This window comes from Clupea harengus, chromosome 17 (assembly GCF_900700415.2).
Source record: "Clupea harengus chromosome 17, Ch_v2.0.2, whole genome shotgun sequence".
NCBI classification, from domain to species: Eukaryota; Metazoa; Chordata; class Actinopteri; order Clupeiformes; family Clupeidae; genus Clupea; species Clupea harengus.
The window spans coordinates 2,903,757-2,925,857 of NC_045168.1; the positions used below are offsets into that span (position 1 = coordinate 2,903,757).

Below are 22,101 nucleotides of genomic sequence, written 5' to 3' on the forward strand. Positions count from 1 at the left end.
CACTGAATGATAGACAAAAACAAACAAAAACACACACACACAGAACAAACAACAAAGCACATTCTTGACCCTACTCAAAAACATGTGACTGGTTACCTGTTCATTTAAATACAAATATCCTCTGTCATCCCTCTGTGTCTGTGTGTGTATGTGAATTATCATAGACAATTATGTATGTTACATGAACTATTTTCATACATAATAATATTCAAAGTAATATGTACTATGTACATGTGCTATGTCATAAATAGTAGCATTTGTACATGTTTGTAATGTATATATGTACAGTATATAGCGTACAGATGTACAAATGTGTAGAAATGTGCACAGTATAATCATAATTCCCGATAGACAGTGACACCACTAGATATGTGAGGGTATCACCCTTTTGCAAGAGTAAAGGGAGTGTGGAGGTGTAACAGGTTAGTTGCGTTTGAATGTGCACAATATGGAGAACAGAAAACAAACTGATACAGTCCATGCCAATGATCACACATGAATGCCAACTGAAAGAAGCTCGAATGAGAACTCAAATAAATCACAAGACCTCACGACTAAGCAAGCTACGACCTCACATGTCTGGGTTCCATCACAATGACACACACGAATGAGTACAAAAATGCACTATACACGAAATAAATAAACTTAAAAAACAAACAAACAAAACTTAAAAGGACACAGAACCATGGCTGACACTGACTGACTGGCAAACACTGACTACACAGAGAGAAAGGAATAGGGTTTTGCACCGTCGGAGGTTTGCTTACCTTGAGATTGTGTCCTAGACCCTAGTAGTGTTGTACTCAGACTCGTGTTTGCTTAGAGACCCAATGAGGCAGAACCTGGAATATCACGGCTATTTGTTTTAATGTCATCTTTCTGGTTTTGCATAGGGAGATTATAATGCATGTCTCATGTCAATGTACCTCAGAGCAGTGCAGCAGAAACGTGTTATTTTTACTCCAGTTTTAGACCTCCAGCATGCAGACATAGTCATACCGAGAGGCAGACGGTAAAGCACACACACAATGTGCATGCAGGAGACTACTCTCAACGCTTTCACATGTACTTTCATAACCTCTACAGACACTTGGAAACAATTTCATTTTCTAAAAATATATCAAGCAATTAGTGTGCAGTGTGATACAATAAAATAATATCTCGTGTTGATTAGAGAACAGGCTTAAACATGCCAATTTTAATCCACATAGAAAATATGTGTATGTGCATATATATATAAATATTTCTTTGCATGTGACACTGGCATTGCATTTATGCCTATTAAAAAAAGTATAATCACTAATCATCTTTCAAGCCCTTTTGAGAGTGTAAAAATACTTGAATAAAAAGGCGCCTCTCAGAAAGGAGGCTTTGTGACTAATAGCAATCGCCATGCATCATTTTAAGTGCAGTTTCACATTATAAAATGAAGATTTTGGATACAAAAGTACAGAGGAGGAGAAACCTTGGCATGAGAGCTGCACATGCAGGCATGTCCAGAGCTACAGTAGATCTCATTCTAAAGCTTGCCACTCTCAGCAGCTCCAAGACTGCAGGCCTTGCTGCTCATATACAACCCTACCTAGAGTACATGACTGCATAGGCCTGAAAGAAGAGGGGAAGAGGGGAAAGACAAAAGCAAAAAAAGGCAAGAAATAAGCAGTTATCTAAAAGAGGAATAATGAGAGAGGAACATAACGAAAAACAAGGGAGAGAAGAACAAAACAGATGGAAAAGAGCAGAGAAAGAGAAAACAAAAGTAAGTCAGTAAGTGAAAAGAGGTTAAGTGAAAAGAGGTTAAGTGGAAAGAGGTTAAGTGGAGGGGAAAGGAATCGAAATGCATGTCTGGGCAAAAGAGGTCCCCCACATGTTGTGTGATGTTTGTTCCTCATCATCAAAAATCAATGGATACTGACCGCTGTACCGCCTTCTCATGCCGGGAGAGCCGGTGGCTGGTGGTGGGCACCTCCTCCAGGTCATCTTCGAGGTCGCAGGGGTCGTTGGCAGCCTCTTGTGAGTAGCTGTGCTTCATCACCAGAATGCTGCGCCGGTTGCCGGTGGGCGGGAGCAGCGGCCTCACCACGGGCTGTGGTGGGAGCTCGCTGAGGATGGCGGCGGCGGCCGAGGCCTCCCGCGCCGTCAGGTTGCTACGGCTGCCCTTGGCACTGGAGAGCTGCGAATGCGAGCCGCCCATGCCCATGCCCATGCCCATACCCATACCCATACCCATGCCCATACCCAGACCCATGCCGCCCACGCCGAGTCCGCCGCCCCCGCCGCCACCGCCACCACAGTGGTGGTCGTGGATGCAGCGCGAGGATGAGCGCCGGAGTTTGTGGTAGTTCTCGAAGTCTTCCGTGAGGTCGACGAGGTCGGCGGAGGCGGCGGCGCTGCGCAGCGTGCACAGCTCGTAGTGCGGCGGCTCGAACACCTCCTGGAACATGGTGGGGTCGAAGTCCTCGCGCCGCAGGATGTACTTCTTGCGCGGCTGCTTGATCTGCACCACCACGGACACGATGAGCAGGATGAGCACCACGCAGCACGTCACGCCGATGATCGTGCCGTTAGTGTTGTTCAGATTGTCCAGGATGTTTGCTTTCCTCTTCTCTGCACAGACACAAACAAACGGATTTCAATTCAATTCATTACCCTAATTACTAATACACTATACAATATGGTCAGAAACAGTCATACAGTAAATATTAAATTGCACAGACTGTAACACAGTTAATTGATCTGGTCTTACAAACGAAGCTCCCTAAATAAAGCTCAGTTCATTATTATATTTCTTTGCGCTATTAGGTCAAAACATGGCGTTCAACATGGTGAATATGCTTCAGAGATGACAAGCAGCAAGGAAGAAGAACAGCCAAGCTAACCTGCCTATTAGGGCACATTTGACATTTAGGCGCAGTGGTAAGTGTGGAGTGAGTAATGTGAGCACCATCGGGGAGCAAACAGTCTTGCATCTCGACAGAACTGCAGAACCAAGGCAGTGGCATTCCCTGCCTAATGAGGATGGATGTGGGCGCAGTGCTGCCTCGATATACAACACGGCGAAAAAAGGGCTACATGCAGAAACCCCAGCAGAAACCGAGTGCAAAGTGCACTGTCCCAGTTGTGTGTGTGGCAACAAGGCTGTGCAGAAATGGGGTCTGCAAACACGCCGGGCAAATTTAGTCTTCATTTCATCCTTCACTTTGCAGCTGTTTGCCTTCACCTGCAGCGCACAGACCCAAAGCTGCAAATCATCAGTCACTCCTGGACAGGACCGCAGCGAGGAGTCGCACCGGGCCCATCAGCGCTCATAAGTGCAATCCCACAGTGAGGCCGGAGACTGTTATGTCAACAAGGAGGCCATTACAGGCACCTTAAAAGAGGAGGATCGGTGCTGGGAGATCCATAATCCTCCATTACACTCTCCACGGCTGCCGTATTCATTAGGCCCCCCGACAACAGGCAGGAGGAGAACCCCACCTGACGGAAACTAATGGGGAATATTCTGTGCTTTGGGCCACAACTGTTCAGTAATATGTTTACACTCCTGCTAGGCAAGTCACAGAGGGTAAATGAATGGCAGAGAGGGTAAATCTCAATGGCAAGAAGGACACCATCTGTGAAAGACAGCTAGGGGCATACTTCTTCTTTAATGGTTTCACCCACCCTACATGTCTCCACCCTAGGACACATGTGTCTGTTCTCATGCTGGACTAATTCAATATTATATTGTGAATGAATGAGTCAAAACCAATGATAAAGGTCAACCTCTCCCCATTCCTCCTAGTCTGCTGTTTGGCAGTTCAACATAGACTGCTCTCCAGCATAGGATACGTGTTTGTTTGTTTGTTTGTTTGATAGGAAATGCATGCTTACGTTTGCAATGGTTCTCATCCCAGGGATAGACGCAGTTCTGAATGCCGTTGCACACCAGGGAATTGTTGATGCACATGTTGCTGTGACAGAAGAATGTGTCTCCTTCACATGGGGCTGAGGAGAGTCAAGACACAGATAGATTTAGACCACCTAACAGACTGGCTACTACCATCTATATATATACACATACACACACATATATATAATATATATATATATTTAAATCATACTTCCGTGCAGCTGATATTTATTAGTCATATGTAGGTTAACACAGATGTGCTGGACGAGAAAACAGCACTATATCCACTATCATATACAATATCAAATACAAGGAAAAATGAAATAAAGATGGGATGAGATATAAATAAAATGAAACACTATATATACATACATGAAAATTAGGATTTATTTAACAGTATTGCTAATTTGAATATGTACAGTAGCTGTCCTGGTTCAACAGCAGCAGTCATGGCATTTTTTGTCTGTAATCAGTGCAGTAAACAGTGCAGACAAGCAGACAAGCAAATATGCGCTGATGGATATTTAGATGTATGAGCTGGGAAGCCTAATGGCCTGGTGGTAAAAACGGTCTTGTGGTACATGCCCTGCGAGACGGTAACATGGGGACCAGTCTGTGTGCTTGGGGGCAGTTGTTCTTAATGTTGTGTGCCTTCCGCTGGTGTAAGATATCCTGAACGGCAGGGACTCTGTTGCCTGTGCTGTGCTGTGCTGTGCTGAGCTGTGCTGTGCTGTGTTGTGTTGTGCTGTGTTGTGCTGTGCTGAGCTGTGCTGTGTTGTGTTGTGTTGTGTTGTGCTGTGCTGTGCTGTGCCGCCTCCACCACTCTCTGTGGGCATTTGCGTCTGTGGGCAGAGCAGTTCCTGTACCAGGCGGTGATGCAGGCAAGCACTCAATGGTGCACCGGTAGAAGTTGGTAAGTATGCCTGCATTCATGCCAAATTTCAACAGGCTTTTGTCATGGCATCAGCTGGTTAATGACTTCACTTCCTCTCTGTAGGCCGTCTCATCGTTGTCCGTAATGAGTCCCAGGAGGATCATGTCATGAGTAAACTTAATGATGATATTTGAGCTGTGCTTGACAGCACTGACAGCACAGCCGTAAGTAAGCAGGGAGTAATGGAAGGGGCCGAGAACACAGCCCTGTGGTTCACCAGCACTGAGGATCAGTGGGGAGGAAGTGTGGCCGCCATTTCTCACCACCAAGGGCCTGCCCGTCGGGAAAGTCGAATATCCAGCTGCAGGTGGAGGTTTCCAGTCCAAGATCAACGACCTTAGAGAGATGCGTGTTGATGGTACTGAATGCCGAGCTGGAATCCGTGAAGCGAGCGACCTCACGTATGTATTCCCTTTGTTCAGGTGTGTAAGTGCAGTGTGTGCTGCCACGGCGATGGCGTCATCCATCATATGCAGTATGACAAGTTCAGGACAGTGAAACATCAGTGTGGAGGATCCCTATCTCACGTCACTCTCGACGGACCATTTCGCTGATACGCAGGTCCGATTTAGAAGCACATTAGTCAAGGAGCAGTACATCTTGTGAAGTTTTGCTCAGTACCACTGCTGCACATTAATTTTAATCCTTCTCTTCAAATATGCATGGGAAGCAAGTCCACCTCTGAGGAATGAGCTCTGGCCTTGTGCAGAAATCCATCCCCTCGTCCACAGAGGGTTGGCAAAGAGTGACTTTGGCTTTCTGATGCAACGCAAAGTGCTGGTGGAGAACACTGCATGTGTGATGCACATATAACCCATCACGGCAGGTTCATAAATAAGTTAATAAATAATATAAAAATAGTTAAAAAAAAAATACACTAAATAAATATATAACTAAAGCATTGGGATGGCCTTTGAATCAAGCCCCAGGCTGTCACAGAATGCACCTTGTGTCGTTCTAATTGAAATCCCCACCATGGGCAGTTTTACACAGAGGCTAATGGCACTTTGTTCAGCGCACAGAGCTTAATGGGAGCCGCTTGTTTGGCAGGTTTCACGCACACGCCGCTGCAGCCGCCAGGCCGGATCCACAGCGCCGTATGGCAGGCCCATAATCATAAAAGCCAGAGATGAAAGCCAGAGATGATCCGACAGGATGTGATCCAATTAAAAATAAAAAGAGAACCCTGTTGCAACGTGTGGCGCTTCAGCATAGCGGAACGATAATTAAACGGCAAGGTGACTTTCAGAAGGAGTGGCTCACTTCCCCTCCATTCAGCGCGTTGCTGATACTGCACTCATGCAGCGGCACCAGCAGCAGCAGCAGCAGAAGCCGCAGCAGTCCTGCAGGCTGACCACCCTACTTCACACCATGTCATGTCCAACACTGTCATGCTGTTGATACATGACTGATTATTCATTGGAGGAGCGATATAATCATCTCGCAGAGTGGGCCCTGCAACATCCCAAGTGGGTTGTTTCATTATTGGAAGGCCATAACGGAATTACCAACACAATGTATAACTGCCTTTATTCCTCAGCTTATCAAAAGTGAGTGATAGAATTTGGAGGAATCTTCCCTCAGTATCCCCAGTGCCCACATGGCTGCTCTGCCTCTTTCCCGCAGTACCCCCACTCACCACATGATGGCACTGTAGGACTCCGAGTCTTTGTCGATATCTGCTGCAAAAACTGGACTTCATTAAAAGGTGGGTCTAGGGTATAATCTCCAGAGAAATTAACTTCCGGTGATCTTACAATAAAGGTGGCCTTTTTGCTCATGCAGCTGCACTCCCCTCATCTCCTCGCTGCATATATTAGAGAGGAGCTGAGTGGCTTGACCCAATATCCCAGGTACCCACACATGCACACATCAGGGCCCTGTGCTGTTGCAGAACACAAGGGCCCCTCTGGGGGCTTTAGGACGGAGCCTTGGCTCTGCCTTTGATTAAGTCATCCATGTTCTCCTTCTACCCGCTGTGCATTAATTAATAGCCAAGAGGTGAAGGTTCAGATTAAAAGCTCCTCTGACTATGTGATGGCCCGTGTGTCACTCATCCATCCAATGATGAAATAAAAATAATGTGCGTGCCTTGACTGGTTTAAACGATCACGACTGAGGCTGCATTTAGCTTTAATGTGACAGTATAACTAGGCAAACTGACAGATAGACAGAGAGAGAGAGAGAGAGAGAGAGAGAGAGAGAGAGACTGACAGACAGATAGAAACCAGTAAAGAATAGAAGAATGGAAATAGCTGAAGAAATGCAAAACAGAGAAAATCAGAGAAAGATACAGAAAAGGACAGAGTGGGAGAAAGAGAGAGACAGCTAGAGAAAAGGAGAGAGGTGGAGATACAGAGAGAGAGAGAAAAGGATAGGAGTAGGGAAACAAAGAGAGAGAGAGATAGAGAGAGAGAGAGAGAGAGAGAGAGAGAGAAGGAGAGATCAGCAACCTGCGATGCAGAGGCAGCCGTCTGTAAGTATAACGGCGCTCGGCAGGTGGTGGTCTCAAGTCTCGCCCCGCTCACTCCAGCCTCCGTCTGAGCAACTTACGCAGGGGTGTTTCCCGGGCAACCGCACATCCGCATGTTCATTCACTCACTAGGCTGCACAAAGGACACTGTCTCCCACACAAATCCACCCAGCGCTTTTCATGCACTCACACACACACACAAACACACACACACTCACACACACACACACACACACACACACACACACACACACACACACACACACACACACACACACACACACACACACACACACACACACACACACACACGCACACAGGCTGATGGAAATGCACAGCTGCGTGAGCCCACAGATCTGTGCAGCATCCGAACCTCACAGAGGCCATTACAGGAGCCCCATTCACCTCTCCCCTCCCCTCCTCTCCCCCACGCTACACTACCCTACCCTACACTACCCTACCCTACACTACACTACACTACACTACACTACACTACACTACACTACACTACCCCAAACCCCTCAGCAGTGTAGGAGCCTTTGCCATTCCTTTAGAAGCAGGAGAAAGAACTACAGCACTCAACCACCCACTGTATTCAATTATGGTGACATGGTGACAGTAATTTGAGCAGTGTGTGTGTGTTGTATCTGTATGTTTGTGTGTGTGTGTGTGTGTGTGTGTGTGTGTGTGTGTGTGTGTGTGTGTGTGTGTGTGTGTGTGTGTGTGTGTGTGTGTGTGCGTTTGTGTGTGTATGTGTGTCATGGGTGGGAGATTATGGATAAAGAATGTGCCACTCTATATACTGCCACACGCACTACTGCATTTCAGTCAAATACCACAAAGTAACATGTTCTGGGGGTCTGTGTGGGTCTATGTTTTTCTTTCTTGTAAGTGGAGAGTTTCACTATCGCTTAGGATAATAGTGTCACAGCAACAATGACAGCACTCAATGTGCCAAAATGGCCTCACAGCTGATTCTGTCTAATCCTCTTGCATCACTGTGAGCAACAGTGCTGAGCCAGGCTGCGGTGTCCTGAAGACGGCCTCAGGGAGACAGGGGAGGGACGCTCAGCTGATGCTGTTGGCTGTGTGGTTGTGGGTACTTCTGCTGGTTAGGGTGGTTGGTTGTGTTAAGCGATAAGTGCTAGTTTTAGCGGCTGTGTTGATGCTATTGCAATGAGACAGTCAGTCCAGGATTTTGCATTCATGCGATTTCGCGAATTCATGCAAATTCAAATATTGCGGGGTTGCAATTTTCTCTTATTAACGCAGTATTTCTGCAAAAAAAGTCATGGTATTTCTGCATTATTTGTGATTGATTTTATTGAACTAAGAATCACCGCAATTTTCACCACAATTTCACCTGAATTCACGCTGCAAATTCAGTATTTTTGGCCTCAACAATCACAACAAAACCCTCACAAGATCCAGTGAGGATAGCTTTGCTGCTATAGACACTATGGCCAGAGAGGATAGCTGTGCTGCTATGGCCAGTGAGGATAGCTGTGCTGCTATAGACACTATGGCCAGTGATGATAGCTGTGCTGCTATAGACACTATGGCCAGTGATGATAGCTGTGCTGCTATAGACACTATGGCCAGTGATGATAGCTGTGCTGCTATAGACACTATGGCCTGAGAGGATAGCTGTGCTGCTATGGCCAGTGAGGATAGCTGTGCTGCTATAGACACTATGGCCAGTGATGATAGCTGTGCTGCTATAGACACTATGGCCAGTGAGGATAGCTGTGCTGCTATGGCCAGTGAGGATAGCTGTGCTGCTATAGACACTATGGCCAGTGATGATAGCTGTGCTGCTATAGACACTATGGCTCACCAGTGAGCTGTCCTGCTGCCTGCCTACCTAGTGGCTGTGCTAGTGTTGGTGACCAGTTAGGATTGTGAGGCTTCAGGCTGCTGTGGCTCCATTAGAGCACTGTGTGTTTGATCCCGCCAGCGCTCTCTAATGATGAGCCCGGCAGGCCGTGGAGCAGTCACGCTGCACATTAAACTCTCTCTCTCTCGCTCTGTCCCTTTCTCTTTCTCTCTATTTCACTCTCCCTCTCTCTCTCCCTCGCTCTTTGTCTGCGAGATATCTGGTTCTTTCCTTGCATGTCGCTTGCTTTATCTCTTTCTATCTCTGCCAATCTCTCTCTTTTACTTTCTCTCTCTCCCTCGCTGTCTCTTTGTTCAGGCCATCTCTCTCTCCTTTAGTTTGTTTCTCTTCCATACAATGTCTCTCTGTGCCCACCTCATACCTGTCAAGTCTCACGTTTTATTCATTACACTCACAGATGTCCGACATTTCTCATGTCTCACATACATGACACTGAGGTGAACAAATGTAATATGCTTGCACATGCTTGTGTGTGTGGGCTGTGGTGTGGGGGTGGTTCAGAGATTTGCATGGATTTCAGTCATGTTAACTTGACAGGTATGCCAGCTCTCTCCCTACCTCCACCTCTGGTGTCCTCATATATATACCCTCCTCCGTTGCAGTGCGTTCTCTCTCTTAATAAGGTCAGTTGACAATATAACCGTCCACCACTACTACTGCTGCTGCTATTGTGGCCTCCATTACCTTTCTTTCCCCCTTTCCCTCTCCTTCTCTGCCTCTGTCTTTCCTCCACTCCCCCACTCATAGCAGCCACAGGAGCCAAGAGTCCTCACAGCCATTGCTAGTGTTGTAACTGCTGTGACCTCCCACATTCTCTCTTTCTCTCTCTCAGTCGTGCTAATCTCTCTCGACAACAAAAAGCAGCCACCACTGCTCCTCGTGCTCTTTTCGTGCCCCCTTGATCTTCATCCCCTCTCTCTCTTCCTCCCTCTCACACCATCCGCCAGGCTGCTCCTTTCACTTTCATCTTACTCTCTCTCTCTCGCTCTCTCCCTCTCGCTCTCTCCCTCTCCCTCTCTCTCTCTCTCTCTTTGTTTCACAGTCCCACTCACGCCACCCAGACAAGAGTTCTCACCCTCACAACACAGCACCATAGCGACCACTGCCTCAGCAGCATTCTGACCAAGCAGAGGAGAGTTTTCAAACCCATCCACTACCACTGTGGGCCTTTCTCTCCCTAATCTCACTTGATGACTTAACCGTCCACCACTGTTACTGCTGCTGCCCCCTGCATCCCCCCCCCCTCTCCCTGCCCCACTCAAACCAACCACCACCACATCCACTGTCACCACTAAAGGGCAAACACATCCTCTCTTGTCTCTTTCTGCCTCTCTCTCTCTCTATCACAGGGGTCTCAAACTCAAGTTACCCGGGGGCTGATGAGCGTCCAGTCTGGTCAGTGGGGGGCCAGATTTTTTTTATCTGTTGGCTTGCTTATCACAATACTGTAGATACCACTTTTGAGTGTGGCAAATGTACCATGTGTGATCAGTGGTACAATGGTTAGTGTTGTTGAATAACAAGTAGCTGATCTGAGTTTCAATTCCTGGGCAATGCAAGATGCTCTTTGGATAAAGGTGTTTGCTATAGTTGGATTTTTGGATCACTTTGTCTCATTGATAGCCCATGACATAATACCTATATTTCAAGTGTATACTTTAATTTGTCTGTCAAAATACAGCATCTTTCCATCTATAGTGATCTAAAATTAATAGTTTACTGATATGCTGATCATTGATGGTGCACCGTCTGTTGTTATTCTTCCATGACTCACCAGCATGCTCAATTGCGTCAGGCAGTTGCTCAAATACATCCTTAGCTGTGGTACGGCCTTGCATTGCTTTTACACAAAGTAATTGCTCTGTCACTTCAAACTGGTTGTTAACACCGCGGAAAAAATCGCGAGCTGAGCATTATTATTTATGTCAGTACTCTCATCCAAAGCCACAGAATACGCACTAAAACTTTTGCCTTTGACATACAGCTAGATTTATTTTCCGATAATGACCGCAGGACTATACATTATCCCGCTTATTATTCGGTTACTTGTCAAAACGATAGAAGACATTCCTCCAAAATATCTATTTTTAATGATTTTGTTGCCATTTCGTGACTTCCGCTAAGAAAAAAATTGTTCTTCGCGCAAATACAACTTTAAAGTTCAAGGTGTTGCGTAGCAACCCATTACTTGCTGACCTCATTTAAGTTTCCATTACGTTAAATGACTGGACTACTTGCGGAATAATATGAAAGATGTGAATTACAAGCAAAAAACCCGTTGCCAATGGCAGCGGTAAACGTTGGGGTGGCCCATTCAAATCAATGGAACCTTTTGCAACATTCTGACGAGCCGGCGGGCCGGATGAAATCGCTTGGCGGGCTGGATCTGGCCCGCGGGCCGGGTGTTTGAGACCCCTGCTCTATCACTTCCTCTAATCTCACACAACAACAGCTGTCAAGTTAATGCTGTGGCCCCCAACATTCTCCTCCTCCTCCTCCTCCCCTCCTCTCCTCTCTCCCTTCCTGCCCCACTCAAACCACCCGGACAAGACCTCTCACACCCATCCACCAACACCACTGTCCCCTCGGTGGCGCTCACACATTCTCTCTCTCCCTAATCTCACTGTTATTGCTGTCAAACCCCTACATTCTTGTCCTCCTCTCTCTCTCTCTTTTTTCACCGCCCCCGTCTCTCTCACAGCCTTAACTAACCAGATCCACCACCAATTCACCACCATCATTGTACCCACTGTGGCGCACACACAGCAGGCAGAGGGTTAGCGCAGCGGCGGGCACAGCTGGCACAGCCTGGCATTGCTACGGATCAAAGTGCCCCCGGCTGGCTGGCGTGCGGGCGCCGCTGTGTACCGCTCTGCTCTGCTCTCCCACAGAATGGCAGCCCCCACGGGAGGCGGCTCATCCCTGAAATGAACAATTCCCCAGATCCCCACGCTCCCGCGCCCGGCTCAAGCAACCCACCACCCCCCCACCTCCCATGCACACCCCACACTCCTGTGCCCGGCTCAAGCACCCCCCCCCCCCCCCCACCCTGCTGAGCAGCCTCTAATGAGAGCCTTTACGGAGGCCTCTTGGCTATCAGCGGAGCAGCGCCAAGTCCAGGCCAAATCTGAGCCGGATGCACTTCGGTGGGGTTAGCCACTCACTGGGTTTTTAAAGTCATTTGTTACTGTCAAGGCTTTGCGGTCCACTGCGGGGGAACTCTTGGTATTTCTTGAATTGCAGTGGCAACATAAGCTTTCCTATTACTGAGGGGCCACTGCATTCAACTGAATGGTCTCGTGTGTACAGAGACATGAGAGTCTGCACTACAGTACTTTTCACTTCCTGAAAATGTATGTGCCCTTGTGTGTGTGTGTGTGTGTAGCAGTAGTGAGTGTGGTGCGGAGTGGTGTGCTATGATGTGTTTGTGTGTGTGTGTGTGTGTGTGTGTATGTATGAATGTGTGTGTCTCTTTATCTCTCTCTCTCTCTCTCTCTCTCTCTCTCTATGTGTATGTATGAATGTGTGTGTGTGTGTGTGTGTATGTATGAATGTGTGTGTCTCTTTATCTCTCTCTCTCTCTCTCTCTCTCTCTCTATGTGTATGTATGAGTGTGTGTGTGTGTGTGTGTGTTAACATTTCTGGCATAGCTGAATTAGCTAGACTATAGATGCGGTGTGCCCCCCGACCCCCCCAGTAGTAACCACTCCACTGAAGGGTAAAGCGACAGGGTTGGCTGTACATGAGTCGGCTATCTGAAATCACATTTAAACTGCCAGTGAAATGACTCGTCAGCAATTCATCCCAGGTCTTTTCAACACCATCCAACATGCCTGCATCCATCCATCCATCCCTAACCACATTCTCCCAAAGGTTTATGGAGGGAAAAGACATCTCGGATTCCCTGGTAGTCTATCCACCACAACAGTGGCGGCTAATGAAGGGGCTTTGCAACGCTGAGTGATCTGAGGATCTTATCTCCCAATGGGAGGCTGGGCAATCGCCCAGACAATGTCCTCAGTCCAACTGATCCGAGTCTCCAGCCAGTGGAAAGCCATAAACATCCAGGTAGCAGAGACACCGCCCGTGTTTTTGCCTAATGGCTTGCTCTAAAAGTTAACCTATGGCTCAGTTGTTTTATTTCCCAGGGCCTGTGCTTGGTTTGGCAGGATGTCTGTGGAACAGCAGCAGGGGAAGAAGGTGCAGAAAGGAGTAGAGGTCTTACAGTTAGATTTAGTCTCTTCACAGACACTCTTCTTTAACAAGGGAATCTGCAGTCCGGTGCAGTTCTGCATGGACACTCCCTGAGATGTTAGTGCTTTTGAACCAGTGAGGTCAAATTGTTTGAAAAAGCAGTAATCCAAGAGACTTCTTAGCTGTGTTAAAAAACAATTGAAGAAACCTTCAGATCTTCCCAAAAAACATCTTTCTTTACATGCTGAAGGTTGCCCTACAAAATGTAGCGTTTTAACTTTTTAAAGCACTTATTACGAACCCTGTTTTCTGAGAGCTCACAGGATCACAGGGAGTTGGCATGGCAGCAGTAGGGGGTATCAGGTTAGCTGCAGGGTGCAAATTACAACAAAGGGGCAACGGTTTAAGGGGTCTGACCACTCTAATTAAGACAATTTCTTATGGGTTCATTCCCAGAATGAAAATGACAACAAATGAGCCTGCACTAACAAAAGAAAAAAAACATAAAAATGCCTTGACCTCATACTGTTTTTGAACTGTAATGGTGTGCTGTACTGCTGTGTAATTGTGCACAAGTGCTACTAGCCAGTGGTAAAAATAACATAGCTACATAATTTTTGCTTTTAAACGCACACTTTTCAAGCATTCTGAGATGGAAAGGACCCTAGAAATGCATTTTTAGAAATGCACCCTATTTCTTGCATACCATATAACACACCACATTTCTTTCATAACCTAGAAGCCTATGCTGCAAGTCATAGCCTGCAACAAAATAAGATTATTATCTAAGCAATGGTACAACGAGAAGAGATCATTTATTTGTCAAACACCAGGAAAACATGGTGAACAGAACTTCCCCAGTGAAGTGAGTAACCCACTTACCCTTGCTAGCATTTACCACAAACAAACGCAGAGAAGGCTTTGGCCACTAATGTTTCCGATAGACTACGCTCTCACCATAAAACAAGAACAAACTGGCTGATCACGCTCTGATAAGGTGTTAGCGGTGTTAGCGGTTAGCCTTACGCTCTGAGAAGGTGTTGACGAGATTAGCGGTTAGTGTTTAGCTTTACACTCTGAGAAGGCGTTGAAGAGATTAGCGGTTAATGTTTAGCCATTCGCTCTGGGAAGGTAGTGAAGAGACTAGCGGTTAGCCTTACGCTCTGAGAAGGTAATGAAGAGATTAGCGGTTAGCCTTACGCTCTGAGAAGGTAATGAAGAGATTAGCGGTTAGCCTTACGCTCTGAGAAGGTAGTGAAGAGAATACGAAAGCGGGTCCTGCGGCTGCTCTCATCGGCCCACATGCGGACCACGCCTAGCGCCGTCACCAGCATGACGTCGTTGGCCACCGTGCTGCAGAACTTGCTCTTCAGGTCTTCCACTGAGCTGCTGCCGTCATACACCGCCACAAAGTTACGCTTGCACTCATTAGAGTTCTGCATCTCATAGTCCAGGAAGCGCAGGAAGATCTGTTGGGTGGGAGCAGAGGAGAGAGGGAAACGGAAGAAGAGGGCGGGAGGGAAAGAAGGGAGGAGAAACAACGATAGAGATCATGTTAACATTAGGCCTAACGAAACCTTTTTTTATTTATATACTAAAAACAATGTATATATCTCCTATATCTATTCATATTGTGCATATGCATATCCATTCACACGCTGTAATAACAGCATTTATGGAGGGAACTCATATTCAGTGTTACGGATCAGTGGTGTGATATACATTTCATTTGTATAGTCCGTATGCAGTACTTCACTACAGATCAGTAGTGTGATATACATGTGATTTTTATAGTCCGTATGCATCTACGTAAAACTGCAGTGGAAAGCGAGCTTGGTAGTCTATTGACTAAACACTCATTGCATGTCTATGCAATCAAGCAGGGAGCTCACACCAGACTGTATGATATTTAGCTAATTTGCCCATTTATAGTAATGAGTACACTCTGATAATGACCCTTTTCACATAGACATGAGAGGAAAGACTCCCTGACAGCCTTGTCATCGCTACCTGCGTTAGACTATGAGGGTGTGATGTCCGCATGCGGTTTCAGCCTGATGCCTATAGCTCACACGCACACAGAAATTCACATGTGCACACATCCTCTCACACATATATACAACACACACACACAGACAACCACACACCCAGATAACTACACACACACACACACACACACACCATCATCGGCTCTAATGAGCACTCAGCACCCCATCATGACGGTGGAGGTCTTTAGCACCCCAAAAGATGAATGGCATCCTGGGCAGTGAAATTAAGTGGGAGTTAAAGAGAAACGAATGAAGGGTCTCCACTCTAAGCTTGGCAGGACATGGACAAATCGCTCTAGAGAGGAAAGGAGAGGAGAGGAGAGGAGAGGAGAGGAGAGGAGGACAGAGAGCGCTAGCCTGTTTCTCTGTGGCTAATTCCCCACAAGTGCACTGAATTCTGAACACGTTTACGGCACGGTGCTTGCTGCTGACAAGGAGAGGGAGAGAGACACTCAGAGAGCAGCTAACTAGAGAAGGAATCTGAGATGCGTTCAATTTTGGCAACAAAAGCGAAGCCGTGTTCTTTGAACTTTTAAATTGGAATGTTTTTGTATAAACACTCCAAATTGTTCGACTTAAATGATAACCTTTTAGTCCAGCATCCATGATTGTTTGCTGAGAGCTTCTTCCTCAGACTGTTTGTGTCTGTTTGCAACCGTTCGCAGCGTACTCACAGTAAACAAAAAAATATTGGTGAATGTTTGCGTTTGTTTGTTATTTTGAACGCACCTCTGGGCTGGACCTGTGAGGTGCAGGTTGTTCCGGAACTGTTTATAATGTCCAGACGTGTGTGTGACAATTATTCATAATAAAGTTTGAGGGCCATGTAAATTGCGGAGAGTTTTCCGAGCGAAACAACAAAATTGGAAGGGCACTGGGAGATGGCCTTGAAATATGGGAGAAACCCATATGGGGATGTTGGCAGGTGTGCTGCTGACAAGGAGAGGGAGATAGACTCTCAGAGAGCAGCCAATTCAATAAGAGATCTGGGCCGGAACAGAATCGGACCTTTACCACATCAGTGCCAGAACTGGGTCGGATCTGATCCAGACCGGTAGCTGTCCGGGTCTTTAGTGACCAGCAGGCGAAGAGGCGGCAATGCCCTTTCTCACATCAACACACACACACACACACCTCGATGTTATAAATGGTTCCGGAACAATCTGCACCTCTCAGGAACACTCTGGAGTGATACTTTTTCAGCAGGCCTGTCCTGAACAGCAGGGGTGACTCGAAAAAGCTGGCTACAACACAACAAATGACTGTGCGCAAAGCACAACACTCCGCCGGATATTTTCCTGGAGAAATGAGATATGGAAATTCACGTGCACAGCTCATTTCACACATTTTGCGCTACTTTCGCATGGCATGGCATTAGGGTAGATGATTTGAATGTACACACACACTCGCACGCACACATACACAGAAACATACACACAATCACACAAACACACAGACATTTGTTTTCATGCACAGGTTTTTCACGGTCCTTGACAGATTATTACGCTTCTATTCTCCCTGGCCACAGATGCAAGCCGTAGTCCTCTAAAGCGCCCTCGTCTCGGTAGAGTATCTGGTCAAATCGAAGCGATCATAAAGTCCAAATGACGGTAATGGATCATGCAGATAGCATCTTGCTCGCTGATCACGAGCTCGTCTCTCCGAGCTCGCCAGGTTTGTATTGATTTCTTTGTTCTCACCGGTGACACAGCATCAATCACGCAGCCAAAAAAGGGATGACTCAACCCACCTAACACACCCTTAGCAGGCATCTGAGAAAAAGCCCTGAATGGGGCATTTTTGTAATGGAGATTGGTATGATGCCACAGAGAGCCCATCCACTGACCAGTATGAATATACAGCAATTACTGAGTCATAGATAGCCAGAAATATGATAGAAAGACAGACATTAAGGCAACTTAATGACAATTAAATGTCATGAAATCATCTTCCATTTAACACTGTAGAGAGTAAATTAAAAAAGACAGTTTGCTATACAGATACCATTGCTTGGTATCGCTCATCGTCGTGAATTTAGGCAGGAAATAATTTGGAGCGAAAGTAAATTTGATCGGTATTTACACCCTGCAATTAATACACAACTGCAACAGATGAGCAGCCTTCAGGAAAACGAGCAAAGAGGATGCCTCGTTTAACCCTCAACAACTGGTAAATACTTTCACATTTGGGAGAAAATAAATAACTAAGTCAACATCTATCGTTTGTGTGAATGTGATTGCAAAACAGATGCGCCTGAAAAGTCTGCACACACAAAGGCACAACCAGGAGGCCTTATTCTGGGGATCAAAGCCAGTGACCTGGCCCCCAAAATCAGTGTGGGGTGCTTGGGGGGCACTTCAGCTAATCTGCCTCCCTTTCTGCCACCTCCTGGGGGATCGTCCCAGAACATGCCACTTCTCTCTCCCTGCAGCCTGGCTTGATTGCCCAAGTGCTCTCTAATTAATCGCCTCGGCTGCGCCGTCTCAATTATTTATTTTCCACCAGCGCTTTGAATGTCTTATCCCAGGCGGCCCACGTCAAGGAGGCTACCTTTGGGGAGTGTGGTTGCTAAATCTTTGGGTTGGCAGAGTGATGGAGACTGGCCGTGTGTGTGTGTGTGTATGTGTGTGTGTGTGTGTGTGTGTGTGTGTGTGTGTATGGGATGATGAGTTTGCCTGCATGTGATTATGAGCATATGTGTAAAAGACTTCTAGAATGAAAAGGTATCTGTGAGTGGACTACTGGAGTATATAAATAATGTGTAAATTATCATATATTTGAAAAGGAGGGCCTGTCTCTGTGTGTGTGTGTGTGTGTGCGTGTGCCTGCTTGTGTGTCTGTGTTTGTATGAATGTGTTTGTTCATACTTGAACCGGTGGGTCTATGTAACACTGACCCTGTTTGTTTGTGTGTGCTTAAGTGAGTGGGTAAATGCATGAATGACAGCAGGAGTGTGTGTGTGTGTGTGTGTGTGTGTGTGTGTGAGAGAGCGAGAGAGAGAGAGAGAGAGTGTGTTTCTGTGTGTGTACCTCGCCGATGGGACACGTTTGAGGTGCAGCTCACGTACTGTGCACTGACTAATTTGTAGTCCCTACCATCTGATGTTGGAGACAGCTGGAGTATAACAGAAACACTACTCTACTGTATCCCTCTGCAGCTAGCAAGAGGCCTCTATGGACGACACAGCACGGGGAAAGGGGAAAGGGAAGTGCAGAGGTTCCTATTAAATCATAAATTCAACCAGGACAGCACTGGATGTCTTGCGTGCGAGCATTAGGCTGACGAATCCTGTGCCTAATAGTGTGAGAAATACACAAGGACCCTGGGAGGCAGAGGAGGACAGGCGTTTGAACAAAGCCAGTTTATCTCACACACACAGAACAACAGGCATCCCTACCCACACACATACACACACACACACAGCTCTCCTCATCTGCACTTAAAATAAACAACCCCCCGGCAATATCTGAGCCAGACAGAAATGACGCTGACTTAAAATCCACTGAAATTATTCAGCTATCTCTGTTTCTCTCCCGACTCACACACACACACACACACACACACACACCATCTTGCATAGACCTGCACACACACACACACACACCATCTTGCATAGGCCTGCACACACACACACACACACACACACCACACCATCTCACACAGACCAGCACAGACACACACAGCCACTGCCAAGGCTATAATAAAAGATGCAGCAAAAATGTTCCCCGCAATATACACACACACACACACACACACACACACACACACACACACACACACACACACACACACACACACACACACACACACACACACACACACACACACATCCCCCCTTTCACAGCTCTTTACTATCCACTCTATGCAGAAACAGATAATGTTTTTGCTTCCTTGGTTGCTATGTGTTTTTGTCTGCTTCCTTGGTTGCCATGTGCTTTTCTCTTTATGGTCATGTGCTTTTTCTTTTTTCCTGTCTCTGTCTCCGCCCCTCACCTGATTCCATTCATCTAGTCCAGGGGTCTCAAACTCAAATTACCTGTGGGCCGATGAGCGTCCAGTCTGGTCAGTGGGGGGCCAGATTCTTTTGATCTGTTGGCTTGCCTATCACAATACTGTAGATACCACTTTTGAGTGGGCAATGCAAGATGCTCTTTGAATAAAGGTGTTTGTTATAGTTGCATTTTTGGATCACTTTGTCTCATTGATAGCCCATGACTTACATATACAGCAGTAATAGTGGGATAATGTCTTCATCGACAACTACATCTATATTTTTCCTTCATGCATGCACATTTCAAAACAAATGCTGTACTGCACCACTTTTGTATAGTTGGTAACAAGGCTGCAAACAAACAAAACAAAGCAGAAAACTGAATAAAGTTTCAGCAAAAATCTGAATGATTTTATTTGATAAAATAAATGTATTTAAAATAAATATATTTCAAGTGTATAATTTCATTTGTCTGTCAAAATACAGCATCTTTCCATCTATTGTGATCTAAAATGAATATGCTGATCATTGAGGGTGCACTGTCTGCTTCCATGACAGATCAGCAGGCTCAATTGCGTCAGGCAGTTGCTCAAATACATCCTTAGCAGTGGTACGGCCTTGCATTGCTTTTACACAAAGTGATTCCTCTGTCACTTCAAACTGGTTGTTAACACCGCGGAAAAAATCGCGAGCTGAGCATTATCATTTATGTCAGTACTCTCATCCAAAGCCACAGAATAAGCACTGAAACTTTTGCCTTTGACATACAGCTAGATTTATTTTCCGATAATGACCGCAGGACTATACATTATCCCGCTTATTATTCGGTTACTTGTCAAAACGATAGAAGACATTCCTCCAAAATACCTATTTTTAATGATTTTGCTGCCATTTCGTGACTTCCGCTAAGAAAAAAATAGTTCTTACGCAAATAGAACTTTAAAGTTTCAGGTGTTGCGTAGCAACCCATTACTTGCTGACTTAATTTAAGTTTCCATTACGTTAAATGACTGGACTACTTGCGGAATCATATGAAATATGTGAATTAGAAGCACAAAACCCATTGCCAATGGCAGCGGTAAACATTGGGGTGGCCCATTTAAATAGATGGAACTTTTTGCAACATTCTGAGGAGCCGGCGGGCAGGATGAAATCGCTTGGCGGGCCGGGAGTTTGAGACCCCTGATCTAGTCAGTCATCCTGTTCATTGTCTGAATTGATTTCACCTGCCCCTTGAAGGGTTAGTACAATTATATGTTTTCCCTGTTTAGTTTCCCTTTGTATTCAAGCCCTTGTGTTTGACCAATTTATGTTCTGTTGTTGTTCGTGTTCATGTCAGAATCACGCTGTTTTGCTGAGTAGCCTAATTAAAGACTCCTCATTGTGAATTAACTCTGCTGTGACTTGTGCCTTTGGGTTCAGCCCTGCAACAGAGTTACACAGATACGGGAGCGAACACAGCGGCATATCAGAATACTCAGAGGTTCGCCTTGTTTTGTTCTTACTTTGTGTTGTCTTTTTTTTTACCCTCCCTTCCTCCCTCCCTCCCTCATTCCCTCCCTCGTTCCTCCCCATCAGGGATCCAGGTCGATCTGTCCCCAGCTCATAATGGAAGGGTAAGCACCCCTGTTTCCTCAGCGTAGTCAAGTGACAGTGAGGGATCGAGGCTGATTGGGAAGGAAGAGAGACTGACCTGCGCACAGAAAAGCAATTAAATCAAACTAATGGCTGCATTGTTAACTGGGTCTGAGTCTTGCTATCTCTCCTCGCGCCCCAGTGGTAAGAAGGAGAGCAGTCGGAGGAATAAATTACAAGCGTCCCAAAACACCCTGATTCTCCTGCCTGTCTTCCTGATTCTGCTGCCTGTGAAAAAAACGCAATTAATGGGAGGAAAAGGAAGATTTAGTGTAGCTGTGTGTGTGTGTGTGTGTGTCAAGGTTATTATAGTTAACGAAAACTAACTGAAGGGATCTTTGATCGTTAACTGAAATAAAAATAAAAACGAGGCTTTATAAAAAAACGATAACTAACTGAAACTGTATTGTGTCTTTACAAAACTAACTAAAATAAAATAGAATTATAGAGAAAATGTCCTTAGTTTTCGTCTTTGTCAATGTATTTCATACATAGCAGTCTATCTTCCGCCGTACCACTTTTAGTACACGCCCCTCACCTGGTATCATGGCGGCAAAAGTCGGGAGAAAGCGACAGAGTCCTATTTGGGATTACTTGGAACAGTAACGTGCGGTGAGACTCGTGGCTGGTGAGGCACTTCAGTCAGATTTACAAATATATAAACCCAATACAGTATCTTAAATCACCATTCAATTGGCAGCTTGCACATTGACTACTGGTTGTTTTTCATATCAGCATTCTTTACACACACATAGGTAAGGTAGCTACATACAGTTGGCAGCTGCTAGCTTGTGATGAACTCGTGTGAATATGTGTGATTATGCACTCGTGAATATGAACTCTTACGAAGTTGCAAAGGCCCCCTGAGGGTCTCCGCTGTACGTCCAAAATCAAAATCTATTCTTGAGGTTCAAAATATTTTCAAAGCAATTTGGCTTTGGGTGTGAGAAGTCGATCGAGTTATCTTCTGTCCCGTCGTTTGAAGCATACCTTTTAGCTACGGCATTGGTCTCCCATTATTGATCAATTCACGTTTT

General features: G+C 46.0%; 1 protein-coding gene across 3 annotated transcripts in view; it reads right to left on the minus strand.

Annotated features, from left to right (window-relative positions):
• neto1l (neuropilin (NRP) and tolloid (TLL)-like 1, like) overlaps positions 1 to 22,101 on the minus strand; it is a 78,929-nt gene that overhangs the window by 2,954 nt on the left and 53,874 nt on the right. For 2 of the 3 annotated variants that reach the window (XM_031583947.1, XM_031583946.1), the window contains exons 7-10: positions 14,631 to 14,859; positions 3,874 to 3,987; positions 1,917 to 2,607; positions 768 to 842 (exon numbers count right to left, since the gene is read on the minus strand). In XM_031583947.1, the coding sequence (XP_031439807.1) occupies positions 782 to 842; positions 1,917 to 2,607; positions 3,874 to 3,987; positions 14,631 to 14,859 (1,095 nt within the window). In that variant the 3' untranslated portion in view covers positions 768 to 781. The other variant, XM_031583945.1, reaches the window with a different exon arrangement.